The 24,179-nt window shown below is 38.0% G+C and overlaps 1 protein-coding gene across 1 annotated transcript in view; it reads right to left on the bottom strand.

Moving 5' to 3' along the window:
- The window catches only part of VWDE (von Willebrand factor D and EGF domains), a gene marked incomplete at both ends in the record, with an annotated part of 35,126 nt that extends 12,238 nt beyond the window's left edge, over positions 1-22,888 (bottom strand). The window contains 16 exons of the mRNA XM_084209357.1: positions 40-154; positions 498-602; positions 1,217-1,372; positions 4,107-4,243; positions 5,444-6,414; positions 6,862-7,070; positions 7,150-7,423; positions 9,329-9,402; positions 9,724-9,938; positions 10,627-10,771; positions 11,864-11,953; positions 12,906-13,165; positions 13,902-13,967; positions 15,914-16,145; positions 17,448-17,632; positions 22,801-22,888. Of these exons, the coding sequence (XP_084065483.1) occupies positions 40-154; positions 498-602; positions 1,217-1,372; positions 4,107-4,243; positions 5,444-6,414; positions 6,862-7,070; positions 7,150-7,423; positions 9,329-9,402; positions 9,724-9,938; positions 10,627-10,771; positions 11,864-11,953; positions 12,906-13,165; positions 13,902-13,967; positions 15,914-16,145; positions 17,448-17,632; positions 22,801-22,888 (3,322 nt within the window). The remainder of the gene's footprint in view (positions 1-39; positions 155-497; positions 603-1,216; positions 1,373-4,106; positions 4,244-5,443; positions 6,415-6,861; positions 7,071-7,149; positions 7,424-9,328; positions 9,403-9,723; positions 9,939-10,626; positions 10,772-11,863; positions 11,954-12,905; positions 13,166-13,901; positions 13,968-15,913; positions 16,146-17,447; positions 17,633-22,800) is intronic.
- Between the last annotated feature and the right edge of the window lie 1,291 nt (positions 22,889-24,179).

The following is a 24,179-nucleotide window of genomic DNA, read 5'->3' as shown; positions in this document are numbered from 1 at the left end:
TTCAATTACTTGGTATTAAAAATACTATTTAGAACTTACTTTCAACAACTGACCAAGTCAACTTTGATAAGTCAGGTCTGCACAGTAAGCAAGGGCTGGTTGGATTTGTGTCTCCTTCACCATAACAGAGTCCATCTATGTTGCATGTTTTCTCCTTTTAGAGAAATGAACATGTGATTCATTAATGGTTTTGGTTATCAAACTGGTCATAAATTTGTAAGTATCAAATAAAATCTAATCATTCTACACTTTTATTAAACAACTAAGCTTGCTTTTAAATCTAAACAACTGATAGCAAGTTTGGTTTTACTGGGTAATTACATGAAGAACTTTTGGTTTGATTTTTTACATTTAGAATTACCTCATCCCAGCTTCTCTTTCTGTGCATTGAAAATCCCTGCTAGAAACAAGAACAGGTATGTTCCGCTAATTTTTCTAGATTTTTTCAGCCAAAAAAAAATGCATATTTTCATAAAAGAAATTAGTGAAACACATACCTTTAATGTACATAACCCAGATTCTTGTGCTTCACAACTCTGACAGGCTCCATCATATAATATCATTGTTTTAGAGTTGCTATAAACAAATCCATCATTAGAAATCTGCAAGGTGAGCAGTAAAAATGGATTAACTGATACAGGTATTGATAGACCCACCTGGTCTGCTAGCATGAGCTTCCATTCATTAACAGACACCCACGTGCAGATGCCTAAACCCTCACAAAAGCCATCAGAAATCTAATGAAATATGCCAAGGAGTCTAGGCAGATTTTGACCCAACCACATGTCAGTATGTAAGGTAAATTGAATTGTGTGTAGGCTCTATTGACCTTATTGACTCCATCTGTATGAGAGCTCAGATATCTGCTCACAGGGATTTGTACATGTGGCTGAGCTCAACTGAGTTCTACCAAAGATGGATCCAAGGTCATTTAAAATACTCTAGGGTAACTACTTGGCCTTTAACTTCTGCTCTTGAAGAATGTGTCTCTCTGCAGGACCTAGGTTGTATCCACCAGTCCCCTTGCACAAGAACACTGTCAAACAATACTTGACACTTAAGTTTAGGTGACAAGACTGACAAGACTTAGGAGACCCCAAGTTAAGCAAGTTGACTTCTCCCTTTAGTACCATCAAATAAAGGATAATATCTATGTGACATATTTTCATCTTAATAGGAACATTTGTAAGTAAATACTTGAAATTTCTGAGAGTACCTTTATTTGCCATCTGGCAAGGGGCTTGTCATCAACCATATCCATGACATCAGACTGCTGGCCATCACTTGGCAACTGGCAGTCAACAGTCCTGGCATTTTGGAAGGCAGCTGGCATAGTTAGAGGTTCTTCAGGAATCCATTGTCTATCACTATACTGAATGTTAAGACAGAAAATTTGTTTTTCACTGAAATACATAACGAAAACATTTTTACCAGAGAAAAACTCCCCATGTATCACAGAGTGTTTGAACTAGTCTAATGTGTCTGGATTAGAATGCAGTGGCAAATATTACATGACAGTATTTGCACACACAGATTTTTACCTAATCCTGCTACTGTGGAGGAGCAGGCAGAGAAGTCTTTCCTGCTGCATGGCCCTCTGCACTCCATTTCCAAGGACAAACAGACCTTCCAGCTGGAGGGGAACAGGAGGGTGAAGCAGTGGGTGATCCTCAAACACCACTGATATGACATGCAAGCACCTCTGCTCCACTCCATCTCTGCTCCCATGCCAGGACAGGCTTTAGTCAAAGGAGCAGATGAGGGTTTTGGCAGGGCTCAGGAATCATTCTGGGTCCCGGGGCAATACTGGCAGTTGGCCATTTAGCCCTTGTACAAGCCAAGAGATTGTTCAATGGAACAAGACACCATTGACTTTTCTTGACACCCACAGACTTTTCTTCTAAACTGCTGTGAGAACAGAGCATCCAAGGATCCATCCTGAGAGCTCAAGATAACAGAATAAGGATGATAATACTATTTGACTGAAGCATTGATGTGGAAGTAGGGTTAAGCATATGGAAAATAAATAAAATGAGATAGAACTAAGAATCCAGGCAGACTGAGAATCAAGAGAACAGCACGTAAAAGGGATTTTGAGCTTAAGTAGTTTTTACTGAGCTTGCATATTTTTTTCGTTATTGGAGCCAATCAAAACATTTATTCAATCCCAATCTTCACATGGAGAGTCATCTGCAATAAAGGCCTTGTCTTTTTTTTTTAACAGAAAAAGAAACACTTTTGCTAAAAAGACATATATGCGACTTCTGTTCCAGCCACTCATTTTTTTCTTTCACCCGATACTCATTTAAGAAATTCACAGCAAAGGTAAGTATAAAAGCTATATACTTCTAAACATGTAATTTTGAGTGCATTTAGTACTGTAACCTTTGAAATGTGATACAGTCTACTTCTTCAGAACCCTGTTGTTACTAGCTGGAGGCAAGTTCAGATAATTTTTTCAGAAACAATTTAACCTCTCAAAAGCCAATTAAAAAGCCTTCAGATCTGTAAATATTCTAGCTCATAAGATTCATGGAAATTGGAGTTCAGTGTAAAACAGAAGGAAATAAAACTGTATTTGTTCTGCAGAGATTAAATATACTCTCATGCTTTACCTTTAAATTCTCTATCTCTGTAATCATTGTCTCCTGGTCATTTCCTACCCAAACCTGTATCAATTATCTACTGTAAACAGGGCAAGACAGCTCATGAACAATAGATTTGATTTAACATTTCAAAAGTGAAAATACTGAAAAGAAAAAGAAATTCTAAATTCTGTCAAAATGCCTTTTCTACAAAATTTTGATAATTTAAGTCCAATCTCAAAATATGTGCAGTTCTATACTGTTGCAAGTCCATTGACATTTCCTTAAATTAACTATTTCTCCAGCCAGAAAAAATAAACAAAAAACCAGTACCACAAATTTCCTTTCTTTCGTATTCTCAGGGAAAAAATAACAGCAATAAAATGGCTCTTTTAAGTGAGAAGATCATCATTAAAAGTGACTAATTAGGAAGTTTTTCTGTTGGGAGCAAAATACAGCATCACCAAGAGAGATTTCAGAATATCTTGCCATGAGTTAAAGCTGAGATGTTTCAAACTGTGATAAGTGAACTTCCAATAATCGTCTTACTGCAAGCTTGGTCTATAAGTCTTTTAATATAAGGGGAGCATAAACCTACTCTCGACAATCATTTCAAGCCAACTTGAGTGGTTATATGTTGAATTTAAGAAAAATCTATAGCCAGCAGTGCCTAATCTGTCAAAATAATTTCAGTATCTGCTGGAAATTGCTAAGGAAAACGACTGTCTCAGGAACAAAATTTCCCATTGAATGGTTCCCCTTTTGCCAGCTCTCACCCCCTCCATCATCACACCAGTAAAATACAGTTTTACTTTTAGGGTTTTTTGTTCTCATGTCTAACATGACATAAAAACTTGTATGCTGACCATTTATTCCAGGCTACAACTTGTAAATTGCTTATATATTTGCCTTGAAAATTTTTTCAAGAATGAGTAACAACAGCCTCTCTACACAAATTCCCCTTAAGTTTACAGTGAAACATTTTTTAATCTCCTGTTCAAACCTGACATATATCATTGAATAGCCATGGTATTCTACATCTGGGAAATGGACAACACATCAAAAATGCCTTTATCTTTTCTTAATAGATTTATTATGTTTATAAAAGGCTATTTCAAGCATGAGATTTGAGACAGAAATCTAGTAACGGCTTTAACCTTGCTGTCCTTTTTCAAAGAAGTGGTACTTCAATTCCTCTCCATAAGCACTTAAAAATACAACGATGTGCTGGTTGTTACTAATAGGGCTGCCCTTGCCCTCTTCTGATGGATAGCTGCTGTGTGCTGTTATCTCCCTCCCAGCTGCTGAACATTCCCATTATGTTTTGTATTTCTCTTATCATGGAGGAAATGGCAATCTTGCAAAGTCTTGAGTGTTTGCTGCAAAGTGCTGAGTGCCTTTGCTTTTAGCTTCCACTAAACCATTGGGCCGTGCCCACGTCAATGAATAATACGTTTGACATTTTGTCCTTTGTTCTCTAAGAAGTTTAAAATGTAATTGTCACTATTCAGGGAGACCTACTTGCAATTTGATGATTTCACATTTCAGGTTCAATGAGTCCCTGAAGCCATGTCCAAACACTCTCACAGATGTGCAGTCATACTGTCGAATGTCGCACAGCCCACCATTCTCCAGCTCTGTAATTTCTGGAGCCTGGTCTTGGAAGCAGAGATTAGACAATAAATGCTAGTATGAGAACTCATTCATATGCATTTACATTACGCAGTATCTTTGTTTTCCTAACCATGAAAATTATGTAAACAAGAAAATCTGGGACCTGCTGAAAAGAAGCATAAACAGAAAGATTTTACAATGTTACACTGAAACTTAAATTTAAAGCTAGGCTTCTCTCTTCTCTTGGAACCTCAGTATTAAGAAGCAGAGAAATTTCAATTGATAAATGCGTGTGAATACATGTTTTGCTTTCTCAACTATGGCTCTTTACATCAGACTTCCAGAATAGAATTGAAAGGAAACTAAGGCCCTAGAAAGAGGAACTGGAAAGGAGGCAGAAATGCAATAATTTATATAGGGATTATTTTTTATTAAAAACTAAAAAAAACCCAACAAAACAAAACAAAAACTTCAAAAAAATCTGAGATGGAAATTATTTCAGGAAATAAACTGACAGATCAGAAACACTCAAAAACAGTTTTTATGAGGCAAAACCATCTTATTTCTCTTGAAGTCAAATATTTTTTACTATTCTATTCCCTCTTTCTCTATTTGCTCTTAAGTAAGTCATTAAAACAAAAACATGACTGCAAACCAAAATATTAACAGATTTTATTTTGAAAGAGTTTTGACTTTGGTAGTACTGTTCATATTTTTCTAGTGTAATTGTTCAACTGAATTTTTAGTGAACATCTTGCCTACTGAAAATGAAAAAAACCCTGCCCAGCACTATTTGTTACAGCTCTTTTTTCTTCACTACCAATTCTGCTCCCATCCCATCTAACAGTTAGCTTACAGAGATGTAATAACACTGAAGACAAAAACATCCCACCGAGATTTAAAAAGCAGGATCACATAAACTATAAAAAACTAGGGGAGTGATGAATGTGGCATATTTTCCCTGAAGGAGACAGCACATGGAAACATTGACAGTCTCTTGGGGCTACACTCTGCATTGCAAAGTGACTTTTTTAATCCCACCTATTAGAAACTAAGCTCATGTTTTTGCCTTGGAAACAAGAAGGCTGAATGCAAAATAACTACAGCTGTAGTAAACTGTAACTAAACAATTGAGAACCCTTGCTCATGTACAAAAGCAGGAGAGAAAGGAAGCAAAAAAAAAATACACTTTGCACAAACACTGAGAACATTATTGAAGTAAATCTCATTTTCCCCCCACTTACCAGACAGTATGCTACAGTCATATGAGCTGTAGCCTTGAAAACATGCACAGCCCCATTCTGTACATTCTCCATTACCACTGCAGAGACTGGGACACTTCAGAGCAGTAAGTAGGCTCTCAACTGACTCTTCAAGTTCCTGCGGGCTGTAATTTATTTCTTCTAAAATTCTTTTCTCACATTCATTCTCCAGCAGAGCTAAGGATGCTTCTGTCCAACTGAGGTCATCTTTCAGCAGCAGATCTTTAACACACATATCGATGGCATCCCCTGTTCGCCGGCCAAGGAGGGCACCACAGGACCTTCCTATGCTGGAATTAGCTACTGCCTGCTGGCACAGGAACAAAGCACTAGATTCAGTAAGGCCTGAGGGTGTGGGCCAAGAAGGAAGGAGCTTTTCATCTGTGTCAGTGGCATGGTCCTCTGGGAAAAAATAACTATATCCCTCTAAATCTGTTTGGCTGAGACTTTGGAAGACAAATATTGGATGGTATTCATAATAATTTTGGCGCTTCCCTCTACTTGTAGCAGATTGAGTTTTGTAATAGTGAGAATTCCTCCTAATGTCTAAACTTGAACTTCCGTCTCTTTCTGTACCAGTATTTCCCTCTGAGGTGGCAGAGGGATGTGAGTTTAATTTGGATGTTTTGTGAAGTTTGGTTTGATTATTCTGCCTCTGTAGGAGTGTAGATGAATCCATTTCATGTGTAGATGAACGTTTCTTTAAGCCCCTGACAAGATCAGCAGGACCAAGATACTCAGCAGTGACATCCAGTCCTGGTATCAAAGAAAGAAATCTACCAGTTTCACTTTCTTTACAAGACAGAGGAGGTTCTGACTGAGTAACTGTCTCCAGATTATTTGCTGGTTGATTTAATCCGGCATCTTCAAGTGTACAGTCACAGAAGAAAATTTTTCTAGAAGATGTTAGCAACGCAGGTGTCTTGTCAAACAAGCTCTCTCCCGGTAAAATTCTAGTGAGGAAAGGAAAAGGTGAAACTGTATCATCTGAACTATTTTTTTTGTGTTATTAAAGCATTAACTTTTTTTTTGTTTGTTGTTCCATACTTCTACAGCATAAGACTGCATCACGCAGTTATATTTAAACACAAGTTAAAACACAAAACCTTAAGAGTAACTTATAAAAGAATTGAGATGAGTGGATATTTACTGTACACTTTGGTGCTTTGTTCCAAACCTAATCAAACTAATCTTACAGTACAGTGTTTAAATACTTACTTGGCTATTCAATTTAAATTTTCTCTTAAATTAATTATGGAATGTAATTATGACATTCTAATATCACCTTAAAAACTTAAGGAGAGTCTTTTTTTTTAATTTTGACAAGTTTTTAAGAGTGTGAAGGAAAGGGAGAACCAAAAATGGTGGCATTTGATTCATCAACAGAAGCATTTTGTTACCTCCATTCCTTAATAAAAGAAAAAGGAACATTAGCATGGTTTGGGATTTCCATGCCACTTGCAGTGTGATAGTCATTCTCTGCATTTCCATCAAAGGTGCCACAGAGTCCCACTGTATGTCTGTAATCTGTACTGGGTGCCCTAAGCGTTAGGCTCATCCCCCATTCACTCACATCAGCACGAACGAAAGCTCCAGAAGAAAACAAAACCTAAAGAGATTGAAGATAGCCTCATGAGAAGCTTTATTTTTCATTTCACCTATTCTGTAAGCAATTATTTACCACTTACTGTTACTTTTCTTCCTAGGTAGGATTCAGTGATTCTGACATTGCTTCCTGTTGTGTCTCTGTTTATTACAGATAAGTGTGGCTGTGATTCATGAAGCTGACCGCTGCACATGTCAAATGCAATTATATCACTTCCTTCCTTAGCAACAAAGCCACAGTTGCAGGATGCTGGGTAGTGAAGACTTCCACAGTCCCACTGGCGAACATGAACTTCAAAATCTCGAGATGTACTCTTATAGAGAACAAATGTTCCTGTTTTAAAATTGTCATAGACTCTGGAATCAAAAGAATAGCACATGATATCACTTTGGTTGTGAAATAACAGTATCACTACATGTCAGCAACTCTATTTTCAAGCAGATTTCTAGTATTTGGCGAACACTGATACTGAAACTCATTTTCCCAAGTCAGAAAAAACACTACAGCTCACAAACCAAAACACAGCTTTATCCTGAGCAAACGTAATCATATCTTCCTCTGAGCAGCTCTAAATTAAAAAAAAAAATCTTATTTTTACAGCAGAAAAGAAGGATCATGTGTGGAATATATGTAGACAATGGCTGTGAATGGAAACATAAGCATAAAGCTACTGCCATTCTTTGATTCTAACAGTGCATATGGAGGGCACTTCTCAACCTTTGTGTGTCTACAATGGTACACCTATGCAGTAAGAGCAATAAGATGCATAGCAGTGTGCATGTGGGGGCAGCTGCTGATAACTGCACAGGTACCCTTGAAAAAATGATTTAGAAAGCCACATCCTTTTAAAAAGGTCTGCTTTATTAAGATGGAGAGTGCTTATTCCCAATGATCATTTAAGATGAAAACCATAAATAGCAACTTGCTTTTTTTCCTTAGGGTTAGCCATCTGTCCCCTGAAGCAAAGTTAAAATAGCCAATTTAATGATTCAGCAGCAAGAAAAAAAAAATAGAAAAAACCAGAAAAAAACTCCAAACTTTTGTTGTAAGTTTAATAGCCTCTTGGCTATAAATGGCATTTGACAGTTGATTGTAGCCTGTCAATTTGCTTTGTGTATAATGGGGCAGCAGACAAACTGCAGATGGCTGCACTACTGGGACTGCATCGGATTGTCCATAATTCAGTAGGTAATTTGTTTCCTCAGTTTGTAAATAAAGTAGCAACACAATTTATCCTTAAAAAAGAAAGTTCTTTCTCTGCAGCATCATGCTTATAGACAGATCACATTGCAGTAAAACACTACATCATGAGAAACCTTGATCACAATGCATCCATGGTTACAATGCCCAGTTAAGACACTCCTAAAACTTCCACTGAAGGCGAAACTGCAAGATCAGGATAAGCCCATTGACTTGATTAGAAGTAGTAGTGTTTTACAGAACCAATCATAACTTTTATTTCCCCTTCTGTTATCATGTGTGGGTTGAACATCCTTTTTTGGAGGCAACATATCCTCGTCTTCTCATCCTGCTGCTTGAAATGTGCTTCTGCTTAACAAAGAACATAAAACTCCAGGTCTGGAGCCCATATTAGTTCAGACATCCTTTGTGAATCAGAAATACCTTGTGAGAAAGAAGCACACCAAAACCAGCTGTAGCTATGAAAGCTGTTTTCATTTCAAAATCCTTTTTGGGCAGTGATGTGCAAGTGACAGCAGCCAATAAGTTGCTTTCAATGCCACTAATAAACACAACAAAATGCTACACAGACAGCAGACAGTTTCTAGTAATTTGATCCTTACAAGGATTCAGATATTGGCACACAGAAATAGGGAAACTACGCTTTTATTTGGAAACATTTTTGCATTAGAAGTTTTGTTTACTCAATAATTTTATCATGGTTCATATTTAATATATGAACATTTCTATTTTTTGCAGTCAACAGATTCCACAGCTACCACTCCTCTTACCCATTTGCTTCATTCTCTTGCCACAACCCCAAAACTTGCCTTTAGAAATACAAATATTACAAACCTCATCATAGCTGGCAAGCTTTTACCAAATAAAGCACATAAATCCTTATTGTCAAAAAGAATTGTAAAACAGTCAGTGCAATTGCAGGAAACTACAGCTTACTTGTATCACCAGCACAAATTTAGAATAAATATAGAGATAATTAAAGAAATAGAACACACTCCTCAAAACCCACCCAGAAAAGCTCCCAACACACTTAAAATTAAGAGCAGCAAGCCAGTAATTACCTTCCATCAAAAGTAATTATATGAGGGTCAGTAAACGAGTAACAGTAGGCAGTGGGTAAATCCTTAACTGTAATCTTCAAAACAAAGAAAAAAAAATGTAAAACATGTCAGGTTAGGAAATAATTGCACTCAGCTACATTATTTATGATAGTAGTTTACACTCTAATAAGTATATTTTAATACACTTTTAATCAATCTTAGTAGTTACTTCAATATTAAAATGTAAGACAAAAATACAAATGAAAACACAGAATTTCAAGAAAAAAACAAAGCAAATAAAATCAACCACTTAAAAATTTAGGTGTGACTCAGTGAGTCACAACTGAAATAAAAGCTTCACTAACACCAGCCACACTTCTGGACAGTTTACAGAACTTAACACAAAGATGTTCAACCTGTGTGCTTTCTGGAACATAGCCATTCCACAGGAAATTCTCACTGGATATAGGCTTGACTGCAATTCTGGTAATCCTGTCTCCATCCTGCATGAAGTCTGTCACAGCACTGAAATAAATTACAGCTTGACTACAAATTCCATCATTGCAGGATTTCTGGAGAAGATCCACATGACAAGAAGAAAGAGCCAAGTTTAGACCTAACTGCTCTTTACCTGTTTTAAAGAAAATACATCATTAGTGAGTTCCTTCTCTAAATAAGCCACATTCTCCATAGCACATATGGAGATACTAACTAATGTAGATACTAACTTATTTACACACACTTTCATAAATTAAAATAATTATGCATTTTTCTTGGTTTGGTCATGCAAAAAACCTCCTCTCTACCTCCTCATATACACACCCGAGACAATGTTTTTGCATTCCCCAGTTTGATAGACAAATGGAAATCATTATTTTCTTGATAATATTAAAAAAATAAGCTTGTGTGCATAGGCAAGGCTCCTTCTGGTTCACAGGATTTGTGCTTGAGAAAATATAACAGAAAATGGTTACAAGAGTAAAAAATGATGACTTCATGACTGCATATATAATACTTGCAATGCAACACATAAACAAAATTACCTGAATTATAAACTTTACAAGTATTACAGAATTCTGTCTATTCAAGTTTAAGAATGTGGCTCTGATATCAGTGTATACCAAAACACCTGCAGACTTCAACAAGCAATTCTTTCATATTTTCAGCAGCATCATACATACTCTGAATACTTTAACATTTTAGAAAGTATTTTACAGTGTAACAACTTCTCTGAAGAAGGAAACCAGCAAAGTATTTACAAAAATATACAAAAATGTAATTAAGTATACAAAATGTAACAAAACCATGGTAATACTTACCTTCATCAACGCTGTTTAATGTTAATGCGATTTTGCAGTCTCTTTTTAGCTGGCTAAATTCAGGACAAGGAATAGGAATGCTACTTTCTATTGTCAGTCTGTATTCCTTCCCATCTTCTGATATATCATATGTTTCTGGATGTATCTAGCACAGAAGAAATTGTGCTTAAAATGCAATCTTTGTGAGTAAACTACAGCACTGCTTCCTAATCAGCCAGGAGTGCTTATTTACATGGGCTGAGGAGCAGCAGCATTTTGAGGAGAAGATGCAGACACAGCAGCCATAGTCTTGAAGAGGTGGGTAAAAGGGCAAGGATAAGGAAAATGCAAGAAAAAGGGTCAGCTAGAAAGGAGGGAGTTAGCAAACAACATCTTCACCACAAAAATGAGTAACTCTTAGAAGCTAAGATACAAACAGTTCTGTGTAGTATCAAAATGGACAGTGGGTGGGAGGGTGGAAGGAAGTGGGAAGCTACCTAGAGGTAACAATTCCAAAAGAATTTGGAAGCACCACATTTCCCCTGGGATTCCTCTCTGCAAGCTTACAATATGGATCACCAAAAAATGTATAATCAGAAACTCAGTTAGAGACAGGGACCTACAGCTCAGCTTGGTAGGATGGGTGGGGTCCTGAATGCAGCCTCACAGGGAAACAGAGAGAGCACATTGCCTCCTTGCAGGGTACACTGCAGAACTGCACTTCCATGAGAGAAATTTGGGCCCTGATCCTACAGGAACAGGCTCAGGCTAAGTCAGCAGGACTATACCCAATATGTAATTACTGACATGCAGTCTGTCCTTGCGGTGCCATTCTTGGCCAGAAAAAGGGTCTGTATAGCTCTATCCACAGCAGGAACTAAAACCAGTTTGGTGCTTGGCCTCTGACCACACAGCACAGCACAGCCAACCTCTCAGCTACCCCTCCAAGCCCAGACCAGGCTGGCTCAGGCTGTGCCCCCAGACTTTATGAGCACAGTACCAGTCGGCTGCAGTGCTGGAAGCCAAGCCCTGCACTGTGTGTGTGAGGCGTCAATTCAGCCTTCCTGCACCTTGACTACATGGGGAGCACACAAACCACTGTGACTCTCTTGCTTTTGGACAAATTTAAGTCCACCTCAGCTGACAACAGGCTCAATTAATTCACAGTTTATACATTTTACGTGCTTTCTAGTCAGAGGACTGACTGCTGTAGCAATACTCAAAAATTCCTACCACATTATTTTTTTTACAAAGTTACCTTAATTCCAGCAAAAAATTCCTTGCTCTCAACTGAAGAGCTTTGTATATCTGGCTTCTCCATGAAAAAAGAAGAACTGCTACAGTAGACCTGTAGGGTAAAACCAGAATAAAAGAATATATTTGTGGTATGAAGTAGTCACATGAAGACAGAACTCGGCCACCATGGTCAGTTCAATGATTCATCATGGCCAGTTTTCTGGTTGCACAAGGTACCAGTTGCCATGGGTAATAGGTAAATACTGCTAAAGAAAAAAAACAGAAACCAACTGAGCATCCTAGGACCTTTTCCTGGCATATTCTACCAGTGGTGCAGAGATATCTTCAACTAATGGCTGCATACAAATCTTATTCAATGAATACATTAAAAATCTTTTCTGGAGCATTTTTACAACCAATTATATCTATGAAAATGAATTTTACACTTGTTTACATGTTATTTACTACTTTTTTTTTCTATTTCATAGCTTTTGCGTTTTAATTTTGTTTAGTAACCATCAGATCTTAGGCTTCTCAAAGTTACCATGAATGTACAAAGGCAGTGTGATGCCTTACCTTCCACTGTACCAGAATGAAAACTTAGGGTCTTCATTCTGGTACAGTGGAAGGTAAGGCATCACACTGCCTTTGGTGGCAGAGATTAAAACATAAATCCTAGACCCACACCCACATCCAGAGAAAAATATACACCTAAGGAATCAACAACACAGCTTTTCACAATCTCTAGTTCTTACAGCCTCTCACTGAGATGCAGTTGTATCCAAAAATCCTCTTAATTTACATTATTCAAATAAAAAAATCTTCCTGGAGGGACACTGCACTGTATTGAGATAATCAGTCTCAAAACCTCAGAGGCAGTAGAAGTTATATTTCTGTGATATTTACATATTCATAAGGGCAGTTGGTGTAAGTAAGTAGAGGCAGTAGGCTTCTGCCAATAAAAATTATATAGGAATGTGCTGGACCTCTCTCTAAAAACTGTTAGTGTCTACTGAGCCATATTTACAAATACACAAAGAAATTATAATAATGTTTCAACATACTCTGTCTCCAAGTCTGACATTTATCCCATCAAGTTCTAGAAGTGAGAAGGTATGAACTGCTGTTTCATGTGTAAGTTCTTCTTTGACACCTTCAGGAGAAAGTCTTGACCAAGTGATAATGAATCCAACAGAGCTGTTTGCAAAAGGAATGCCAAAGGTACACCTTAGGTAGATGCTGCCTTTGATCATCTCTGCTGCAACTTCAGGAACAGATGGGAGTGGTGGTGACACAGCTGGAGATGATGTAGGAACCAGGTTACCTAGTCAAACAGAAGTGTGGTCTGTGCTTTTTATTCTGCACAAAATCAGTATTGGACACAATGACATTGACATATTTTTTGCCAAATAATACACTAGTAATATTTACCTTTTTCATATGTGGAAATTGTACATAATTTCTTAAGAGAATCAAAGAAAAATGTGTATCTTCCTGCTAGTAATTATTAAATGGAGAAAAAACTCTCTATGAGCTTTTGATTACATTCTAGACAACAGGAAGATGCTAAGAGGGGAAAAAAAACAATCCAAATATACCTAAGCCAAAAACATAAACAAGAGAATAAAATGCAATAATTATTTTACCGGGCAGGAGAGAGCAACATGCAAGGGAATGTGCCTTACAGAAGAATAATTTCACTATTTATGAAGAAAGCTGGGAAAAGAAAAGTAAAAAAGGAAAAAGAAAAAGGTTATTTAGAAAGGAACAGAAAAATCAACAACATAATTTGTAGATTCCTCTTATATTTTACTCTTGAAAAATCATTCAGAATTACAGTTACATTTTGACATTTTTATACCTATTCAAAATATTCTGATAGAACTTTTGCAATCCAAGTTTCTCTGAAATTATTCTCCAAACTGCTCGTTTTGCCACAAACCAAGCCATACTGTTGATAACATGAACACGTTTTTATTCAAGTCAGAATATCACTAAATGCTGACATTATTGGGTCACAGATGCACAGAAAACCTGAAAAATCAAAACAAAATACTCACTGCTACAGACGCCTTCAATTTCCATTCCCTCAGGATCACAGGTCTGTGGCCTTGCATCTGAAACAACTATAAAGTGTTTTTACATTTTATATTCATACACATACAGAATATGAACAGCAGTGCTCTTACACTATAGACCAAATGTCACAAAACACTAATTTGAAAGGCAAAAATTCAGAATAGAAGCAATCTTGTAATCTGATCCATGTACAGCTATGACAGCAGTGAGCACAATGTCTTGTGCTGGAAATCATCTAGGAGGGAGGGTATAGAACATTCTATCACCTCTATAATCTTCACTGCTGATGTGCTCAGCCAATACTTACACATGTTGCTAGTGAATAAAAAGGAATTATACTATTATCTTAAATATATACTTTGCCTCTCCAAATTCACATCTGAACACTTATTCTTTAACTGTAACCCTGGACAGCAAAATTCAGTGCAGATCTCCTTTGAAAAAAAAAATCATCTTTCCTACAGAAGCCTAAGAAAAATTGCTTGTGCATTGCTATTGTTTTCTATTTTGAATGCTACAGAAAAATAAGTGGAACTTGACTTAAACATGAAAATGCCAGTTAGTCACTCTACCCAAACTACATCAGAAGGGCAGCAGTAACGCCGGAAATCCCATTCACCAAAAAGAATAAAGAGCAGACTTTGCAGTTCCACACTTCAGTGCTATAATGTTTGAATTCCTTAGCATGTTGAGGACAGATAGAAAATTCTCATCAGGTATTTAGAGTTGCCAAGTGTTAAAGAAAAAACACTGGCCACACAGTAACCTAGATACAAAAAGCAGTACAACAGTACAATGTACTTATCATGACAACATCATCTTAAATACGGGCATTTAAACTCAAAATGTGTTCCAGATTTACAGTGTTCAGTAGAGGCAAGTAAGAATTATGCTTTTTGCCTGCTTTGTTTTGAGGTAGTAAAACTTTGCTAGCTTGCTGTCTAGCTGTGGTTTTGTATATCTTCTTTCCTCATCATGTACCAGGATCCAAAGTAAAATGCAAGCCCTAGTGTGCAAGAGCTCTCCACTGTTTCAGGCACATGCTTGCTGAACCCTTGGAGAATGTCTTAACAATTGGATCTAAAGGTATAATGATGGGCCAACAAGGCACCAGAAAGCCCACTGACAGATTTGCTACTAAGCTTTTAAGCTTTTGAAAGTAGTCAGTAACAGAGAATATGAGTAAAAGCAATACATCTTACAATGCATGAGAATACTGCTAGTATTTTCATAATGGTGTGTTATATGAACTAATAAGAATTTCCTACTACACAAATTTGTCACTCTTTCACAGTATTTATAACTCTAAGGATTTAACCCTGGCTTGCTTATCTGAAAAATCTGTCATGAATAATGAAATGCTGAAGTTTTGAGCTGCCAACACCAACATACTTTTGCAGCACAAGTGCCCAGGACAGTAGGAGACTTTGCAAAGGGTCTCCTTTCTCATAGAAGTAATAAAATATGTATCAGTAAATCACTTCTGTGTTGAATTTTCTTCTAGCAACAACATGTATACACTCCAGAAAGATGAAAAGAGTTACAACAAGAAAAATACTCCTAACAGCGCTAAATAATAATTGATATAAACACAGTTTGCTCAAGTTCTTAAGACAAAATTTATTTTGATACAAAATTCTATGCATGTTCAGTAGTGGCTATTTGGACAGTCTGAGTGCCATGAATTACACTGAATTTTGGTACACTGAATTTTGACTTCTAGATGTGTCTTATAACCCCACCTCATTATATGGAAAATTTCAATTCTTAAGTTTTGGTCTTTGAAAATTAGGCAAATGCTACATGCAAGTTATAGAGGAGTGAAAATAATTTCTCCTATCATATCAATATTAAAAAGCAAGGATTGCAAGAAATTTTAGCATAACTATTTCCTGACATTTCCACTCCAACAAATATCAGACAGATATAAATCAGAAAAACACTTACTCATAAACACACACACTTAGCTGAGTTAGAGCATGCATTTTCTCACCTTCTGCACAATACCCCATGCACCCTTGGGTGGGCTGCAGAAAGTAAACAAAGAAATCCCCGCAGTTCCTGACCCTGACAGGGATTCGGAACAGACAGCAGTCTTTTGAAGTGCTGAAGAAAAACTGCCATGTAGCACAAGCTGTTAACTGCTTCATCTCACCAGGTCGAGGCATGGATTCTGACTCCCTCAGAGACAGCCAGACAGGGGCCTGAGTCCCACAGTGATTCATCTTCAGCACCAGAGAAAAACATCAGGAAATGGTTAATGCCACATCAAACTGTTGCTGTGCTTTAATGAGAGGTACATTTGTAATTAATTTCTTGCAGGAGCTTTTAGCAAAGTTCAGCCAGTATAACAGAGGGATTGCTGACTTTCCTCCTCAAGGCTGAATACAAATGCATGCAAAAGAGACTTAAGTCCTTTACTGAACCTAGTGAATTTGTGTTTGTTTCTAAAGACAGGCTATAATTTAGTGCCTGAAGAACTTAACTAGAAGCCACTTCTCAGTGTTTTGCTCAGAAAAGCTCACAGCTGTGTTATGGCTTAGTGAGCTACTTTGCACCATTAACCTAGAGTAAGTGACTGTGTGGATGCTATCAGAGCACAGCAAATGAAGGGTAGAGCATAGGCACACTGAGTATCAACTAAAGGTGTTAAAACTGCGGCCTTTTATCTGCCCTTTGCCATCAACTGAAGGCTCAACTAACCTCCTGGATTTCTTCTAAGAGATCTGGGCACCATTAGTATGTTTGAACTGTTTTGAATTCATTTAAAAACACTTAATTGATAAGATTTTATTTTTTTAAGAGACTGCAACAAGGAAATTTCAATTCATTAGAAAAATCAAGGCTACAATATTCTAATGACATTTTTAGTTTTTTAAAGGAAGTAGATGATTTTAAAAAGGGAAGCTAAAAAGATGTATCTCCTTAGAATATAAAAGAGCTCCATAATAAATCTACAAATAAGCTCTGAAATAGAGAATTAGTCATCTGAAGTATTAAATATTTCAAGCAGCTCTGGAGTCTTTGGAGGCTTGCAGATGACAAGGCAACAAATATTCAATTAGCTCTGTTAGTTCAAGTCACTTTAGAAGTAATCTCTTTTCTGTGACTTGATGACTTTAAAAGCTCCACAGTTACTGGGTTCATGTGGCTGCAAGCCTTTATACTGCTCTCACATGGCCTTCCTGACACACTGACCATCACACAGTTCCATGATAGCCTTGCTATGTTGCTACTGAGAAAATTCCTTTAGCACTGAGTTGAAATTACAGTTTTTGAGTGTTCTAAAAGAGATTTAATTTATCATCCTCTGCTATTGCCCATTCACTGTAAAATTTTCAATGCTTAAGACTCAATTTTCCAGTAAACACATTTTAATACAATCAAGTATTTAGAGAAGATAGGAACTTTGTATTGTTCCACATCAGTCCCCATAATAATAATAATACTCTTTTTTATACCAGACCTACTGAAAAATTCTTCACCAAAATATCTATTTCTCAGAATGAAATGATTTATAACAATACCTCCACGCACTTGGTTGGCATCTCAGCAGGCTTATCAAAAATCATGAAGCGATACCATCCCAGAGTCAGGGAATGGTCACAGATTAAATCCTGAATAGCTGATTGCTGGAGGTGGGATGAATCAAAATGCACGCTTCGGTAAGGGCTCTGCAGGATCTGATGTCCACCAGGAGAACATTCTAGAACTGTGGAGCAAGAGCGTTTAGAGTATAAAGATGGAATGCCTAACGAGTATTTTAGAAAAGATGTTAAACATTTTTAAAGGAAAATAAGGATATGGTGCAATATTATGCAAAACTAAATTTATGAAAGAATATATTGAAGTTCTATTAACAACAACTTTGCACGTTAGCATTCTTGAAATTTAACAGAATTCATTATGTCATAACTTTCCTTCTTTTAGTGGACAATAAATGCAGTAATAACCACATAGGCATTTACCCTGGATGCAAAACCAGTGGGAAGGAATATGCTTATACATTCTACCTGGATTTTGAGGTAATTCTTTTGATATTTATGAAACCTGAATACAAATGAGGTGTCAGATACATGAGAATACAAAACTTACCTCAGGAGGAGTAAGGTTTATCCAAAGATCTTTTCATAATAGATTACCACTTCACAGAACTCCTCTGCATGAAATTAATAATTCCCTCAAATGGATGAGAGATAGCTGTACAGTTGCATGCAGTTTGCATGTATACATGCAGAACATAGCAAAAGTGTGTGCTAAAATGGGTAGATACTTGATTACACATTTTAAGTCAATTTGCATGAATGACATACTAAATTATAATAAAGAAAGAAAACTTCAAACATATTTTTTGACATCTAAGTGACTTTGTGGCCTCGAAAAAATCTCTCAAATTTTCTGATAGATAAAATGAAGGTTCAGAATCTGAAGCAGTCTTTATCACAGTTTTTTTGTTTGTTTGGGTTTTTTTTTAATGCAAACTTATTTAGAAATAAAGCAGAATGACAGAATTTCTGAGTCTGATCTGGCAGGTGAGTTGACTTCTATAGAAGACAGTGACAACAAAAGTTCTGGCTAATGGCATATTTACATAGAACGTACTGAATAGTCATTCTTGTTCAGGAATGTGCTTGGGAAGTGAAAGAATGGAAAAATAAAGTGAGAACATTTCTATATAAGTGACACAAAAAGTATACCTATCTATTTACCTTGCTTTTAAAATGGATACCAACTGATGCTAACTGTGAACAGAAATTTGTGTTATATTGAATGATACAGTGAATCTTAATTTTTGCCTTCATTATGCATTGAATTTAAAGATGCAGCTGTAAGCAAAGCTGTCTAATGTTACATTTTGAATATGAATGCTCTGATCTCCAGCTTTTGGTCCCAGGTTTGTCTGTATTTGTTGCATATTTTGCATAGTATAATTGTGCCACTTATTAGAAACATTTTGGTTTATTAATATAAGATAGTTTCCTATCTTCCACATTTTTCATGTTGTTCTAGATAACCACAATTATAAAACAGCTTCAAAATCAGGTAATTCCCCACCTTTAAATGGAGAAGATGCCCTAGTGAAGGAATACACTTTATCTCTCTCAGTGCAGTATGAGAATCCTGCGGTCTTTCAAAGACTAAAGATTTAATCTGATACAGCTTTAGGCTACCCAGGCAGGTAACAATAGCTTTATCTTCTGTCCTCTAAGGGCAGCTGGAAGTCAGAGTGATTGACTGTGCCACCACTGTGTTTCTGAGTTTCTTGTACTAGCCTGTGGGCTATTCATGTCCATACAATTTGACCTTACAGGGAACTTATCCTTCACTGGAATTTAGAGAAAAGCTCTTGAAGAATCACAGGTCAGTCATGTGTGTTATTGAAATGTTTTCCAAGCAAGCTACAGCACAAGCAGTTTACGAACCATGATGAAAGTTTCTTCCTGTCCTCTATTTTTTACTGGAATTCTCCCTTTCATACAGCACCCTCATTAGTTTTCTTTCCTGTAACTGAATCACTCCTGAAACAAAATCTGTTACCTTCTCCATTAATATATCAGGCTAGACATGAGACAAGTCTTTATTTTCTTTTCGTCCACAGTTTAATTAGATCATCATTTGATAGATCTTTAAAACAGCTGACTGTAGTCACTTGTAATAGGGTTATAAATCCTACTAAAAATCAAATTATAAGTTTCTTATTATTATGCATATCACCTTAAAAGGACATCCACCTCTTTATGAATCTACTGTATCCTTTTCTCCTTTCTAGAAGTCTGCTAATACTTTCATAGTTATTGTTTGGAAATCTTATGTTGTGTAACACTGGAAGATTTTCTTTTTCTTTCTGAAAAACGACTAAAAATAACTGTCATCATCAATAACACAAATAAAACCAGGTTTTCTGCACACCTGAGTGTTACTGAAATGCTAACTTCAGCAACAGCAAAATCAAATAAATTATCATGTTTATGGACAGACACATAGAAAATTAATGCTGTGCTCTCTGCAAAAATGTTACTCCTGTAGAACAGATCTGCTCCAACTAAAAGCCTTTAAGAAGGAGTTGGCAACATTTTCCACTGAAATAATTATTTCCTTATTCAGGATGCCTTAAATAAAAACAGATTTTGATATAAGCATTCTTTCAAATATTATTCTCAGAATGATAAATAGTGATTTTGCCGAAATGCTCCAGAAAAGCTTTGCCTCTGTCTAACACCCTGCAATTTTATAGACTCATAGAGTAGTTTGGGCTTAGAAGGACTTCAAAGATCATATAGTTCCAACTTTCATGACACAAGCAGGGACACCTTTCAGTAGACCAGGTTGCTCCGAGCTCCATTCAAGCTGACCTTGAACATTTACATGGATGGGGCAGCCACAGCTTCTCTGGGCAACCTGTTCCAGTGCCTCACCACCCTCACAGAAAAGAATGTTTTTCTAATATCTAATATAAACCTACTCTCTTTCAGTTTGAAATCACCACCACTTGCCCTGCCACTACAGGCCCTTGTAAATAATGTTTCTCCATTTTTCTTGTAGGCTTCCTGATGATTCAAATCTGACAAAATTATAAGGATCTGAAAACAGGTTCTGATAGCTTTAAAGTGTTAAGGAAGGTTACCTACAGGGCAGACTTACCCACCAGCACTGTCCAGGATGTGAGGAACATAAAATTAGGGGAAGATTTCTGTGCTACTAGTGGCCTGACTTCATCCACAATCACAAAAAATCCTAACATGTTCTGACACCAACCAGAAAACTCATGTAAGTTTTAACAAAATGTAGCATTTACTCATGATTGTTCTTGACAAAAACCTTTCCATATACATGGGAATACTATTTTTAGTTATTTTTATGAACGTTTAAACGTATTAGTGATTTAATAAGTTTCATCGTAAATATTTGCTATAGACTAGTGAAATTCCAATTATGAAATATACAAATGAATACTTAGAAATAAGACCATGATATCCAGTCTCCTTTGTAGATTGTGTACCTGTGTTTTCACTTAAACTAGAAGAGATACACACAAAAGGTTATCAATAGGTTATTAGGAGACACTTGTTTCTAGAAAGTTGTAACTCTCCCATTCTGTTTGGTGGTCCAGATACTAAACACTGTCTGCTGAAAAAAAGCAAACCGTCCTGGGAAAACATGCAGCTAGTTCCCTAGCATTTGAGTTTACTTATCATATTCTGTGCTTTTTTTTCCAGGAACACCTTATACTGCTCATGGCTCTCTAACTTTCTTCAGTCTGTCTGTCTGTCTGCCCAGCAGGAAGAATTTGATTCCATATTTCCTTTTTCCTGTCTTCAGGATTAGTGCAGTGAGCTTTGCTTTGATCCATCCCAGACTTCCTTGGTCCTCATGGATACTGAGAAATGTGAAGCTAAACTGCAACATTTTAAACACATGGACAGTCTTGTGCTAGAGGATGAGCTTTTTGGGAGAGATACAGATGAAATCTCTGCAAACATGTTGAGGTTTCTACCATGGCTGCTGTAAACTGAGTCACATAATACCTCTGAACACCTTAACCAAAAGTCAAAGAGGTTTCTGAAGCCAGCACAGGAGCTCATTTTCCACAAAGAGATATGAAGTGGCTCCTGATGACTATCTCTGAAGCACTGGGGTGGAAAATGAGTTCCACAAAGGAAGGGTTTTTCAACTTCCTGTTCACATCTCTATTCCATCCATGTGAAAAGAGGGGTCAATGATTTTCCACCTATCCAGAATGTTCCCAACCCAATGGAATAGTAAGAAACTGAGGTACTGGGTACAAACTGTAGAGAAGAGAAAAGGAGCCGCAGCAAAGTACAATTAGGCAAGGGCAGAGTGGCAGCACTGGCAGCCCAGTTCCTCAGGTACAAATAGCTTTTAAGTGTATATGTCCTGCTGCCCAAAGGCTGCGGTCTGGCAAACAACCACTGATAAACTAACAGTGTCTTTACTAAGTGCCCACTGTGAGCATGAATGTGCTTTTTATAGCATCTACTGACTGCAAAGGATGCAGCACACCAACATCCCAAGGCAGAAATTAGAACTATGACTGAAATTTAACAAAAGTATTTGTGGATCTAAACTCTTCCAAAATAATAAAATAGGAAAAAAGTTCACTTTTTGGAAGAACAACTTTTTAGAGTAATACTTTTAAAGAAAAATAATAGAAATTACTGTAACTACCTAAAAAATACCATTTTCTTTGATGAGACCTAAAAATGAACAAAAAACCAAAATGTTGTAGCAATGACAGTATCGCAATCCCATGGAACAGGAACATGGTGATTCCTATGCATGAGCCAATGAAGAAAATCGAATCAACACGCACAAATTAATACACCTTTACAAATAACTTCATTATATTGATATTAAACACTTTTCAGCCACTTCTGTTCACACCCTACGAGGCGCTCTCCAAAGGTAGTAAATAATCGCCTAACTTTTATGAAACTGTTAATAGAACACACATGTTTATAGAACGTTTTCTGGTAGTTCTCAGTGCAATACGTTATTGCATCTACACTTGATGTAGATTTTCTATCCGAAATTTGAAGCTCTCCGGACGGGATTTAGCAGAGGTCCCAGGTAAAGATGTGCCAAGGCACTGCCTGTGCTCCAACACAGGAGAGGGTGGCAGACCGAGCTCTCCCGCTCCTGGAGTTCCCCTCGGCAGGTTTTCCCCGCAGGTGCGCTGTGACAAGGGCCGTTCCTATGTCGGCAGCTGCAGCGTTCAGCCTGTGTCAGCGACGGGCGCCAGGCGGTGCTGGGGCCCGGGGCACCCCGGCGCTGTCCCCGCCGCAGGAGCCGCCCGTCCCCGCGCCCAACCCTCCGGCCCGTTCACCTGCCCTTCCCCTCCCTGTGCCCGGGCTCCCTTACCTCTTCGGCGGGCCCCGGCCGCCGCCAGCCAGCCCAGCACGGCCGCGCCGAGCCAAAGGCGCGGGGCTGCGGGCGCGGCCCCCGGCATGGTCCCGCCGCTCCGCTCCGCTCCCGGCCCGCCGGCAGCTCCCGGTGCCTGCGGCCGCTCCCCGCGCCCACCCTGCTCCTCCGTGCAGCCCCTCCCTCAGGGGCCTCGGCCCGCCCCCTGCCCGGCCCGGCCCGGCCCCGCCGAGGGGGTGTCCGTGCCCCGGCCCGGCTCTGGGGCCGCCTCAGCCCGGGGCCTGTGTCCTGCCGCTGTGGCATCCCCTGCCCCGGGCTCCCTCGTGGGCGACTCTCTGCAAGAAAATGAACCAAACAGTCCTTGGTTCTTGTCGGGGGTCCGTGAAGGTAAGTTTGTCCATATCCCAAAAAGGTCCAAACAAACCCAAAGTAGGTTGGCATCGTGAGCAATGTCCTATTGCCCTCCAACCCAGAACTGTATTTATTTTCTGATGTGCAGTAAAACGCTGAAGAGCCTGTTTCAAATTGGTCCTTCGATAAACGACCAAGTCTTTTATATTTCTTTAACCTTTACTATATTGAATCTTCATTACCATTAATGCAGACTGAGTTTAGCAAATATTTAACAGTTCCAAGAGCCCAAGTTTCAAGATTTGCTAAGAGATGGTCTTCTTCAGAGACGTCTGTCAAAGAGCAGGACAAATCTCTGCATTTAAGATTTGTCACTGCTGGTATTTTCCACTGTAGGCCTGAGGTTGTGGAGTCATTGAACTACTTCACACACACCAATATTGCACACAGAAATGTTTCACAGTCTCTGTAGCATATGTATGCCAAAGTCTAAAAAATAAAAGTTGCTGACACTAAAACACACCTTACTGCCATCCACTGAACATGTGCCAGGCTACAAGAGGTCAGCAAAGACTGCTTCCATGGGGTACTGACCTGGATGGCTCTTTGCAGGTAGAACTTAAGATTCTATCATGGTCATGTAGTCCTGCAGGTTTCCCTGCAGGAAGAGCTATCAGGGCTTGGAGTCAAGGCAGAGGCAGAGCAGCATTGTCATCTTTTGTTCACATACCCTCAGCTCCTTCCTTGCAAGAAACAGTTCAGCTCTATGATGGCAGTGAGTTTTTTTAAGGAATCGCTGGCAGAGTCTGAGAATTGAATTTGGTGTCTTGGATTACTCTCAGTTGTCTAAGAAAGATACTTTTGTCCTAAAAATTTGGGGAAATTTTAACAACCAGTTTTCTTAATTGTTTGCTCAACTCTCTCCATTATTTGTCAGCAGATATGACAAATTTTATCCTGAAATACTGTATATGTCTGAAATTAGTTTGAGCTTTACTTCTCTTCTTTCCCAAACCACATGTTTATAA

Source organism: Fringilla coelebs, assembly GCF_963513975.1.
Source record: "Fringilla coelebs genome assembly, chromosome: 1".
In the NCBI taxonomy this organism is placed as follows: domain Eukaryota; kingdom Metazoa; phylum Chordata; class Aves; order Passeriformes; family Fringillidae; genus Fringilla; species Fringilla coelebs.
The sequence above is the reverse complement of the archived record's forward strand: the minus strand, read 5'-3'. Positions and strand labels throughout refer to the sequence as shown.